At 46.5% G+C, this 12,988-nt stretch overlaps 1 protein-coding gene across 6 annotated transcripts in view; it reads left to right on the top strand.

The window, feature by feature from the left end:
- The window catches only part of slc44a5b (solute carrier family 44 member 5b), a 196,793-nt gene that overhangs the window by 173,775 nt on the left and 10,030 nt on the right, over positions 1–12,988 (top strand). For all 6 annotated transcript variants that reach the window (XM_072273265.1, XM_072273269.1, XM_072273266.1 and 3 more), the window contains 2 exons: positions 999–1,102; positions 2,040–2,113. In XM_072273265.1, coding sequence (XP_072129366.1) covers positions 999–1,102; positions 2,040–2,113 — 178 coding nt within the window. The remainder of the gene's footprint in view (positions 1–998; positions 1,103–2,039; positions 2,114–12,988) is intronic.

The following is a 12,988-nucleotide window of genomic DNA, read 5'->3' as shown; positions in this document are numbered from 1 at the left end:
GAAAAATGGATCAGCCATGATGAAATGATGGAGCAGACTGATGGGCCAAATGGCCTAATTCTGCTCCTATATCTTATGGTCTTATCTGGCTGTACATATACGCAACCAAATGAAACAATATTCCTCCAGATCACAAAGCATATATCATACACAGCACATAACACAAACATTACCAAATAAAATATACAGTAATTCAAAATACAAGCAGTGCACAGCACAAGTGACCAGTGACCAGCTGACTGTCTTGGTGATGAATCCTGGTAGTGGCAGGGGATTCATTAGTCTCACTGTGTGAGGGAAGGAGCTGTTACCCAGTCTGACAGTCCGAGTCCTGGTGCTCCTGTACCTCCGTCCTGATGTTTGGGTTTCTGATGGAAAGGGATGCAGGTACATCTTTATTCCTTCCTTCCCACCACCTCCTTTTATTTTTCCCCTTTTCTTTCTGGTCCTGATGAAGGGTCTAGTTGGACCCGACTGTTCAATTGTCAGTTTCTTTACAGTTTAACAATTAATTGTTTGCTTGCATTTTAAGTAGCACTTATCTATATCACAGTTTAATAAGCCTCCAGTGGCTATACGAAGTAAAATTTGGGAAGCTTCTTTGTTCTTCTATAAGTGAAGAAGTATTTTCTCATAGGTTAATTTTCCTGCAGTCTTGAATAAATATTTTATAATTGGGTTATTGTTATTTCTGGAATTCCTTATCTTTGGGTGTAAAAGTAGCTGTTTTATGCTAGGCTATTTTTAGATCCTCTCTTCAACCCTGTCACTGTTCTCCTTGTTTTTCCAACTCTCAATAAAATGATGGTGAAGCAGCAAGTTTAATGTCTCATTCCTGCCTTCTAAAAGACCATTGATTTAAACACCAGAATTCAACAGTCCTTACCTGAAACGGTGACAATTTACTCACTGCCATAGAAGCTGCCTGACCTGTTGAGTTCCTCCAGCATTTTGTGTACATTGTTCAAAGCTGACTGGTGTTTTATTCTCCCCTCCAGGAGCACAGAACAAGTTCGCCAGGTTCCTGTTGTGCTGTCTCAAGTGTTGCTTCTGGTGTTTAGAAAAATTCATCAAATTTCTGAACAGGAATGCTTACATAATGGTGAGTCAGCTGCCAAAGTGTGCATCAGTTATATAGTCCACCTGAGCAGCAGTGACCACACCACCTCACTACTTACAACTTCAACAGAGGGGCAGTATTAAAGGAGCGTCACACTGTGGGTGGGGTGATACTGAGGGAGAGTCACACTGTGGGGGGTGGTACTGAGGGAGGGTCACTGTGGGAGGGGTGATACTGAGGGAGGGTCACACTGTGGGAGGGGTGGTACTGAGGGAGGGTCACACTGAGGGAGGGGTGGTACTGAGGGAGTGTCACACTGTGGGAGGGGTGGTACTGAGGGAAGGTCACACTGTGGGAGGGTCACTCTGTGGGAGGGGCGGTACTGAGGGAGGGTCACACTGTGGGAGGTGTGATACTGAGGAGGGTCACACTGAGGGAGGCATGGTACTGAGGGAGGATCACACTGAGGGAGGCGTGGTACTGAGGGAGGGTCACACTGGGAGGTGTGGTACTGAGGGAGGGTCACATTGTGGGAGGGGTGGTACTGAGGGAGGGTCACACTGTGGGAGGGGTGTTGCTGAGGGAGGGTCACACCGTGGGAGTAGCTAAGTTTGTAAAGTCTTCATAGGACAGTACAGTAATGCAGTGCATAGTGCCGCTGCCTCATGACCCGTGATCCCAACTGTCTGTGTGGAGTTTGCACGTTCTCCCCGTGACCACGTGGATTTTTTCCCCAGTGTTCTGGTTCCCTCCCACATCTCAAAGATGTGCAGATTAGTGGTTTAAATCTCTGCTGTATGTTGTCCCCAGTGTGTGGGTGAGGGATGGAATCTGGGCGGATTTGATGAGAGTGTGGGGAGAATGAAATGGGATCAGTGTAGGATTGGTGTCAATGGGTGGTTTATTGTTGGTATGGACTCGATGGGCTGAAAGGCCTCTTCACTGCGACGTATATCTCTGTCACTGTTCTTTCTTACAGATTGCCATCTATGGTAAAAACTTCTGCACATCGGCGAAGGAAGCTTTCTTTCTGCTGATGAGGAACGTTGTGAGGTGAGGGGAAGACGGTCCCACCCTTCCTGCCCACGGGCAACGCCATTCCCGACCTGGCAACCAAAAGGCACTTCTTATCGGGGGCCGTCAACATGCTGGGACCCTTCGGATGGAGAAGGGGCGGCTGGGGCCAGTTCGGGAACGCAGGCAGAGCAAGGTTTTGGTGGGAGGTTGTGGAAATATTTCCCTACACAGTGAGTCCGGAGCATAATTGTAGAACATTCAGAACACAGAATAGTACAACACAGGAACAGAGCCTTCAGCCCACAACGCTGTGCTGGGCCAATGAAATGTTTAACTAACCTTTCTGCATCTCTGTTTTGAAAGGGCGCCCCTCTATCCTGAGGCTGTGCCCTATTGTCCTAGACTCTCCCACCATGCGACACATCCTTTCCATATCTACACTCTAGGCCTTTCAACATTTGAAAGATTTCAATGAGATCTCCCCCCCCCCCCCCGCATCCTTCTGAATTCCAAGGAGTACAGACCCAGAGCTGTCAAACGCTCCTCATATGATCACCCTTTCATTCCTCGAATCATCCTTGTGAACCTCCTCTGGAACCTTTCCAATGCCAGCACATCTTTTAAGAACATAAGAAATAGGAACAGGAGTCGGCCATCCGGCCCATCGAGCCTGCCCCGCCATTCAATAAGATCATGGCTGATCTGTCTGTAAACTCAGCTCCATCTACCTGCCTTTTCCCCATAACCCTTAATTCCCTTACTATGTAAAAATCTATCTAACTGTTTCTTAAATATATTTAGTGAAGAAGCCTCAACTGCTTCCCTGGGCAGAGAATTCCACAGATTCACCACTCTCTGGGGAAAAACAGTTTCTCCTCATCTCCGTCCTAAATCTTCTCCCCTGACTCTTGAGGCAATGTCCCCTAGTTCTAGTTTCACCTACCAATGGAAACAACTTTCCTACTTCTATCTTACCTATCTCTTTCAAAATTTTGTATGTTTCTATAAGATCCCCTCTCGTTCTTCTGGACTCCAGAGAGTATAGTCCCAGGCGACTCAATCTCTCCTCATAGGTTAACCCCTTCATCCCTGGAATCAACCTGGTGAACCTCCTCTGCACTGCCTCCAAAGCCAGTACATCCTTCCTCAAGTATGGAGACCAGAACTGCACACAGTACTCCAGGTGCAGCCTCACCAGTACCCTGTATAGTTTCTGAGATGAGGAGCCCAAACCTGTTCACAATACTCAAGATGAGGCCTCACCAGTGCCTTATAAAGCCTCAGCATCACATCCCTGCTCTTGTATTCAAGACCTCTTGAAATGAATGCTAAAATGGCATTTGCCTTTCTCACCACCAGCTCGACCTGCAAGTTAACCTTCAGGGTGTTCTGCACAAGGACTCCCAAGTCCTTTTGCATCTCAGATCTTTGGATTTTCTCCCAATTGGAAAATAGTCCACACATTTATTTCTACTACCAAAGTGCATGACCATGCAAATTCCAACATTGTATTTCATTTGCCACTTTCTTGCCCATTCTCCTCAACTATCTAAATCCTTCTGCAGCTTACCTGTTTTCTCAACACCACCTCGCCCCTCCACCAATCCTCGTATCATCTGTAATCTTGGCAACAAAGCCATCTATTCCATCATCTAAATCATTGATATACAGCATAAAAAGAAGTGGTCCCAACACTGACCCCTGTGGAATACCACTAGTCACTGGCAACCAACCAGAAAAGGATCCTTTTATTCCCACTCGCTGCCTCCTACCAATCAGCCAATGCTCTAATCATGCCAGTAACTTTCCTGTAATACCATGGGCTCTTAACTTGGTAAGCAGCCTCATGTGTGGTACCTTGTCAAAGGCCTTCTGAAAGTCCAAATATACATTATCCACTGCATCACTTTTATCTATCCTACTTGTAATCTCAAAGAATTCCAACAGGTTCATCAGGCAGGATTTTCCCTGAAGGAAACCATGCTGACTTTGTCCTATCTTGTCCTGTGTCACCAAGTACACCATCACCTTATCCTTAACAATTGACTCCAACATCTTCCCAATCACTGAGGTCAGGCTAACTGGTCTATAATTTCCCTTCTGCTGCCTTCCTTCTTTCTTAAAGAGTGGGGTAACAGAACTCCTCTCTCATACCACTTCAATTTCCCTTACTCCACTGAAATACTACTGCGTCAGACTTTACTTTCTCCCTATCAAATTTCAAGTTGAACTCAATCATATTGTGATCACTGGCTCCTAAGGGTTCTTTTCCCTTAAGCTCCCTATTCGCCTGCAGTTCAATACGTAGTACCTAATTCAGTATAGCTGCTCCCCTTGTAGGCTCAACGACAAACTGCTCTAAAAAGCCATCTCTTGTGCATTCAACATACTCACTCTCTTGAGATCCAGTACCAACCTGATTTTCCCAATTGACCTGCATGTTAAAATCTCCCATGACTATCGTAGCATTGCTCCTTTGACTTGCCTTTTCTATTTCCTGTTGGAGAGGGTGTTCTGGAGAAGATGGGGGGCATTGTGGAGATAAAATGGGGAAGGTGTTGTCGATATAAGATAAATCAGCATTGTGGAGATAAGATGGAGGGGATGTTGTGGAGATAAGATGAAAAGGGTGTTGTGAATGCTAAGATGGGGAAGGTGTTGTGGAAGTGAGATGGGGAGGGTGTTGTGAAGATGAGATGGGGAGGGTGTTGTGGAGATGAGATGGGGAGGATTTTGTGGAGATGAGATAGGGAGGGTGTTGTGGAGATGAGATGGGCAGGGTGTTGAGATGAGATGAGGAGGGTGTTGTGGAGATGAGATGGGGAAGGTGTTGTGGAGATGAGATGAGGAAGGTGTTGTGGAGATGAGATGGGGAGGGTGTTGTGGAGATGAGATGGGGAGTGTGTTGTGCAGAGGTGGTACAAGGATCAGGTGAGCATTCAGTACAGAGTAGAGGGGCTGAAGGGCATGTGTGCCATACATGTGTTGTGCTGCTATCACCTGAAGAACGAGAGGGGATCTTACAGTAACATATAAAATTATGAAGGTGGTAGGTAAGATAGACACAGGAAAGTTGTTTCTATTGGGTTGTGAGAGTAGAACCAGGGGGCATAGCCTCATGATTTGGGGGAACAGATTTCAGTTGAGGAGCAGTTTCCTTTCTCTGAGAAACATTCACAACACGCTGGAGGAACTCAGCAGGCCGGGCAGCAGCCGTGGAAACGATCAGTCAACGTTTCGGGCCGGAACCCTTCATCAGCACTGAAGAGGGAAGGGGCAGAGGCCCTATAAAGAAGGTGGGGGGAGGGTGGGAATGAGAAGGCTGGTAGGTTCAGTTGAAAAACCAGTAAGGGGAAAGATAAAGGGGTGGGGGAGGGGAAGCAGGGAAGTGATAGGCAGGAAAGGTGAAGAAGGAATAGGGGAAAGCACAATGGGTAGTAGAAGGAGACAGAACCATGAGGGAGGTGATAGGCAGCTGGGGGAGGGGGCAGAGTGAAATAGGGATAGGGGAAGGGAGGGGGAGTGAATTACCACAAGTTGGAGAATTCTATGTTCATACCAAGGGGCTGGAGACTACCTAGACGGTATATGAGGTGTTGCTCCTCATCATGGCAGTAGAGGAGGCCATGTATGGACATATCTGAATTGGAATATGAAGCAGAGTTGAAGTGGGTGGCTACTGGGAGATCCTGTCTGTTGTGGCAGACGGAGCGGAGGTGCTCGACGAAGCGGTCCCCCAGTCTGCGTCGGGTTTCACCGATGTAGAGGAGGCCGCACCAGGAGCACCGGATGCAATAGATGACCCCAACAGAGTCACGAGTGAAGTGTTGCCTCACCTGGAAGGACTGTTTGGGGCACTGAATGGTGGCAAGAGAGGAGGTGTAGGGACAGGTGTAGCACTTACGCTTACAGGGATAAGTGCCAGGTGGGAGATCCGTGGGGAGGGACGTGTGGATCAGGGAGTCGCAGAGGGACCAATCCCTGTGGAAAGCAGAGTGGGGTGGAGAGGGAAAGATGTGCTTAGTGGTGGGGTCCTGTTGAAGGTGGCAGAAGTTGCGGAGGATAATGTGCTGGATCTGGAGGCTGGTGGGGTGGTAGGTGAGGACAAGTGGAACTCTGTCCCTGTTGTGGTGGTGGGAGGATGGGGTGAGGGCCGAAGTGCGGGAAATAGAGGAGATGTGGGTGAGAGCATCACTGATGATGGCAGAAGGGAAACCACAATCCTTAAAGAAAGAGGACATTTGAGGTGTCCTGGAACGGAAAGCCTCATCCTGAGAGCAGCTGCGGCGGAGACGGAGGAACTGGGAATAGGGAATGGCATTTTTGCATGCATCCACGGATGCTGCCCGGCCTGCTGAGTTCCTCCAGCGTGTTGTGAGTGTTGCTTTGACCCCAGCATCTGCAGAGTATTTTGTGTTTCCTTTCCCAGAGAGTAGTGAATCGGTGGAATTCCCTGGGAAGCAGTATGGGTTACCTCATTAAATACAGTACACAAGGTACAGTTCGATAGATGTTTGCATTGCAGGGGGATTAAGAGTAATAGGGAAATAGCAGGCTGAATCAGAATCAGATTCAGGTTTAATATCACTGGCATATGCCATGAAATTTGTTGTTTTGTATCAGCAGTACATTGCAATACATAATAAAAAACTATACATTATAGTAGGAAATATATACGGTATATATAAATTGAATTATATGAAATAGGCAGTGCACAAAGAGATGAAAGCTGCTGAGGTCGTGTTCATGGCTTCGTTGTCCATTCAGAAATCTGATGGTGCAGGGGACGAAGTTGTTCCTGAAACGTTGAGTGTGTGTCTTCAGGCTCCTGCACCTCCTCCTCTGTGGTAGCAATGAGAGGAGGGATGGATCCTGATGGATGCCACCTTTTTGAGGCCTCGTCTCTGAGGATGTCTTCATGCTGGGGAGACCAGCTTGCTGAGTTTGGAGCTTTCTGCAGCATTTTCCAATCTGTGTATTGCACCCCCCTCATACCAGACAGTGATACAACCAGTTCAAATTCAAAGTAAAATTTATTGTCAGAGTACCCACATATCACCACATATAACGCTGGGATTCTTTTCCCCACGGGCGCACTTAACAGATGTCTAGAGCAGTAACTGTAAACAGGATCAATGAGCAACAAACTACAAATGCAGAAATAAACAAATATAAATAACAGGAGTCCTTAAAGTGAGATCATTGGTCATGGGAACACCAGAAATTGAATGCGTGTTGCTATCCCCTTTTGTTCAGGAGCCTGATGGTTGAGTGGTAGTAACTGTTTTTGAGCCTGGTGGTGAGAGTCCTGAGACTTCTGTACCTTCTGCGGGAAAAGAGCATAGCCTGGGTGGTGGGGATCTTTGATGATGGATGCTGCTTTCTACAGCAACGTTTCACGTAGATGTGCTCAACAGTTGGGAGGGTTTTTACTCGTGATGTACTGGGCTGAATCCACTACCTTTTGTAGTATTTTCCACACAAAGGCATTGGTGTTCCTATATTAGGCCGTAATGCAGCCAGTCAGCGCACTTCCCACCACACATCTATAGAAGTTTGCCAAGGTTTTCGATGACATGCGAAATCTCCACAGACTCCTGAGGATTTAGAGGCTGTTGTGCGTTCTTTGCCATAATATTTATATCAAGGGTCCAGGGATAATGAGACCCAGGAATTTAAAGTTGCTGACCCTTTCCATCTTGGGTCCTCTGATGAGTACTGGCTCATGCACCTCTGGTTTTTCTCTCTGGAAGTCTACAATCAGCTCCTTGGTCTTATTGACATTGAGTGAGAGGTTGTTGTTATTACACCACTTGGCCAACTCTTTAATCTCCCTCCTGTATGCTGATTCATTGCTGTCTTTGATACAGCCCACAACAGTGGTGTCATCACCAAATTTGTATGTTGTGTTGGAGCTGTGTTTAGCCACACAGTCACAGGTGTAAAGTGAGTAGAGCAGGGGGCTAAGTACACATCCCTGTGGTGCCCTGTGCTGCCCTGTGCTGATGGAGATTGTGGAGGAAACAAGAGAAAATCTGCAGATGCTGGAAATCCAAGCAATACACTGAAAATACTGGAGGAACTCAGCTGGAACTCAGCATCAGGGAAAAGAGTACAGTTGACTCAGTCCTGATGAAGAGTTTGTGGAGGAGTTATTTTTGCCACCCGAACTGACTGGGGTCTCCAAGTGAGGAAATCCAGGATCCAATTGCACAAGGGGGTATTGAGGCCAGGTCTTGGAGTTTATTGATTAGTTTTGAGGGGATGATGGTATTGAGTGCTGAGCTGTAGTCGATAAAGAGCATCCTGATATATGCACCTTTGCTGTCTAGATATTCCAGGATTGTGTGAAGAGCTAATGAGATGGCATCTGCTTCAGTGAGTAAATTGGAGTGGATCCAAGTCCAAGCTAGAATACTCTCCACAGTACAAATGTAGAAATTTGCAAGAGTCTTTGGTGACATACCAAATCTCCTCAAATTCCTAATGAAATATAACACTTTCGTGCTTCCTCGTTGTAATTGCATTAATACGTTGGATATGTTGGGCCTAGGATAGATACTCAGAGATACTGACACCCAGGAACTTCAATCTGCTTACTGTGAGCTGAGTCCACAGCCAAATCAGTCAAGATCTTGTTGAATGGTAGAGGAGGTTTGACAGGCCAAATGGCCTACTCTTGCTTCTGATCTTCTTAACTACAGTTAGGTTACCTTAGGATCACAGAGTGGTACAGCACAGAAACAGGCCCTTCAGCCCGTCTTGTTCATGCTGAATAATTTTGCCTGTCCACACTAATCCCATTTACATGCATCGGACTAGTCAGGATGAGGTTCCACCTGCCAACACTCCACCCAGAGTACCATCTGATCTTTGTCCTGCTGTAGCCTCAGTCAATCTTTCTGGCTGTCCACCACTCCACCAACTCTGGGGCCATCACACTCATAACTCTCTCATTCACATCCACCTGACTTCTATATAGAGAGTCATAGGGCAGTATAAAACAGATTTGGCCCAACGAGTCCAAGTTGACTACAATGTTCACCCAACTAGTCCCAGCTCCCTACATTTGGCCCATATCCCTCCAAGCCCCGCCCTTCCATTTACCTCCATCTACCTTCAATGTTCATAAGAGCAGGGGTGTAATGCTGGGTCTTTATAAGGCATTGTGCAGACTGCATTGGGATATTATGAGCAGTTTTGGGCCCCTTATTTAAGAAAAGATGTGCTGGAATTGGAGAAGGTCCAGAGGAGGTTCATGAGAATAATCCAGGAATGAAAGGGTTAATATATGAGGCACGTTTGATGGCTGTGGGCCTGTACTTGCTGGAGTTTAGAAGAATGAGGGGGATCTTATTGCAAGCTATTGAATATTGAAAGGCCAAGAGAGGATGTTTCCTTCAGCAGGGGAGTGTAGGAGCAGAGGGCACAGCCTCAGAATAGAGGGACGTCAATTTAGAACAGAGATGAGGAGGAATTTCTTTAGCTAGACGATAGTGAGTTTGTGGAATTCATTGCCACAGACTGCTGTGGAAGCCAAGACACTGAGTATATATAGAGTGGAGGTTGATAGGTTCTTGATGAGTCTGGGTGTCAAAGATTACATGGAGAAGGTAGGAAAATGGGGTTGAGGGGGATAATAAATGCTTAGCAAGATGAAATCCTTTGGTGTTACAGGAAAGATACTGGCATGGATAGAGGAATGGCTGACAGGCAGGAGGTAGCGAGTGGGAATAAAAGGGGCCTTTTCTGGTTGGCTGCCAGTGACTAGTGGTGTTCCTCTGGAGCCAGTATTTGGACTATTACTTTTCACATTGTTTGTCAATGATTTAGATAATGGAATTGATGGCTTTGTGGCAAAGTTTGCGATGATACAAAGAGAGGTGGAGGGGTAGGTAGTGCTGAAGAAGCAATGCAGTAGTAGGAGGACTTAGACAAATTGGAAAAATGGGCAAAAAAGTGGCAGATGGAATACAGTGTTGGGAAATATGTGATAATGCATTTTGGAAAAAGGAACAATAGTGCAGACTATTATCTAAAAGGGGAGAAGATTCAAATATCAGATATCCCTAAGAGGGACTTAGGAGTTAGTTTACAGGTTGAGTCTCTGGTAAAGAAGGCAAATGCAATATTGGCATTTATTTCAAGGGGAATAGAATATAAAAGGAAGGAAATAATGCTGAGCCTTTATAAGACACTAGTCAGGCTACACTTGGAGAATTGTCAACAGTTTTGGGCCCCATATCTCAGAAAGGATGTCTTGTCATTGGAGAGAGACCCGAGGAGGGTCACAAAGATGATTTCAGGAATAAAGAGGTTAACATATAAGGAGCTTTTGGCAGCTTTGGGCCTGTACTCACTGGAATTTAGAAGAATGTGGGGGGAACTCATTGAAACCTACCGAATGTTGAAAGGACTAGATAGGGTGGATGTGGAGAGGATGTTTCCTGTGGTGGGGGCATCCAAAAACTAAAAGGCACACCCTCAAAATTGAGGGGTGACCTTTTAGAACAGAGGTAAGGAGGAATTTTTTTAGTCATGGAGCGGTGAATCTGTGAAATGCTCTGCCACAGACTGCGGTGGAGGCCAGGTCTGAGCAGAAGCAGAAGTTGATAGCTTCCTGATTGGTTGGGGCGTCAAGCGATATGGTAAGAGGGCAGGTGTATAGGGTTGAATGGTGATGAAGTAGCATAGTGGACTTGATAGGCTGAATGGCCTAATTCTGCTATTAGTTAGTTTACCTTCATATTTAATCTTTTCTCTCTTTATAGTTTTTTTAGTTGCCGTCTGTTGGTTTTTAAAAGCTTCCCAATGTCAGATACAGAGTAAAGCTCCCTCTGCACTGCCCCCTCCCACACTCCAGGGTCAGACAGAGAGTGAAGCTCCCTCTGTAATGTCCCCCCCCCCCCCACACTCCAGGGTCAGATACAGAGCGAAGATCCCTCTGCACTGTCCCCTCCCACACTCCAGGGTCAGATACAGAGCGAAGCTCCCTCTGTAATGTCCCCTCCCACACTCCAGGGTCAGATACAGAGCGAAGCTCCCTCTGCACTGTCCCCTCCCACACTCCAGGGTCAGATACAGACAGAAGCTCCCTCTGCACTGTCCCCTCCCACACTCCAGGGTCAGACAGAGAGTGAAGCTCCCTCTGTAATGTCCCAATGCAAACTCCTGTAAATGGAAAACCACAGCACAGTGTAAGCCCTTCAGCCCACAATGCAGTGCTGAACTTCTAACCCATCCCACCTACACAACCCTCCTTTTTTTTATCATCCTCATGCCAATCTTTCTTAAATGCCCCTATGCATCTTCCTCTACCACCACCTCTGGCGGGGCATTCCACACACTTACTGCTCTCTGTATAAACCCTTACCTCTGATATCCTCCAATCACCTTAAAATTATGCCCCTTGTGTTAACCGTTTCTGCCCTGGGAAAACGTCTCTGGCTGTCCACTCTATCTATGCCTCTCATCACCTTGTACACCTCTATCAAGTCACCTTTCATCTTCCTTCACTCCACAGAGAAAAGCTCTAGCTCGCTCAACCCATCCTCATAATCCTCATGCTCTCTAATCCAGGCAACATCCTAGTAAATCTCTTCTGCACCCTCTCCATATCCTTCCTATAATGAGGTGACCAGAACTGAACACAATATTCCAAGTGAGGTCGATCCAGAACTTTTTATAGAGCAACACTGCTCTTGAGCTCCGTCTCTCAAATAATGAAGGCCAGTGCACCATACACCTCCTTAACCATCCTATAAAATTTGAGCGATCCTAAGATTCCTCTGTTCCTTTATACTGCTAAGGATCCTACCATTAACCCTGTATTCTGCCTGCAAGTTTGCCCTTAAAAAGTGAATCACTTCACACTTTCCTGGGCTGAACTCCATCTGCCACTTCTCAGCCCAGCTCTGCATTTTGTTAATGTCCCATTGTAACCTTTGACAACCTTCTACACTGTCCTGAACTCCACCAACTTTTCTGTCATCAGTAAACTTGCTAACATCCTTCACTTCCTCATCCGAATCCCTGTGAAATACCACTGGTCACCGACCTCCAGGCGTCAGCCACCCTCTACCTTCTGTGGGCAAGCCAATTTTGGATCCACAGAGCTAGATTTCCCTGGATCCCATGCCTCCTGACCCTCTGAATGAGCCTACCATGGGGAACCTTATCAAATGCCTTACTAAAATCCATATACACTACATCCACTGCTCTACCTTCATCAATGTGCTTTGTCACATCCTCAAAGAATTCAGTCAGGCTTGTGAGGCACAACCTGCCCCTCACAAAGCCAAGCAGACTATCCCTAATCAGATTGTCTCTCCAAATGCTCATCAATCCTTTCTCTAAGAGTCCTCTACAATAATTTTCCCACCACTAAAGTAATACTTACTGTTCTATAATTTCCAGCGGTCTCCTCATTCTGCATTTGTTTAGAACCCCAATGTACAGGTGTATGGATGATCTGTCTGGATGGTACACAAGCAAAAGCAATTCACTGTAGCACTATAAGATATATGAGCAGAATTAGGCCATTCAGCCCATTGAATCTGCTCTGCCATTCCACCATGGCTGATTTATTATCCCTCTCAACCCCATTCTCCAGCCTTATCCCCATAACTTTTGATGCCCTGACTAATCAAGAACCTGTCAACCCCTGCCTTAAATAGACCCAATGACTTGGCCTCCACAGCTGTCTGGGGCAATTAATTCCACAGATTCACCCCCCTCTGGCTAAAGAAATTCCTCCTCATCTCTGTTGTACTTAGACGTCCCTCTATTCAGAGGCTGTGCCCACTGTTATTAGACTCCCCCCACTATAGGAAACATCCTCCCCACATCCACTCTGTGTAGGCTGTTCAACATTTGACAGATTTCAATGGGATCTCCCTTCGTGCTGCTCAA

This window comes from Mobula birostris, chromosome 12 (assembly GCF_030028105.1).
Source record: "Mobula birostris isolate sMobBir1 chromosome 12, sMobBir1.hap1, whole genome shotgun sequence".
Classification (NCBI taxonomy): Eukaryota; Metazoa; Chordata; class Chondrichthyes; order Myliobatiformes; family Myliobatidae; genus Mobula; species Mobula birostris.
The sequence above is the reverse complement of the archived record's forward strand: the minus strand, read 5'-3'. Positions and strand labels throughout refer to the sequence as shown.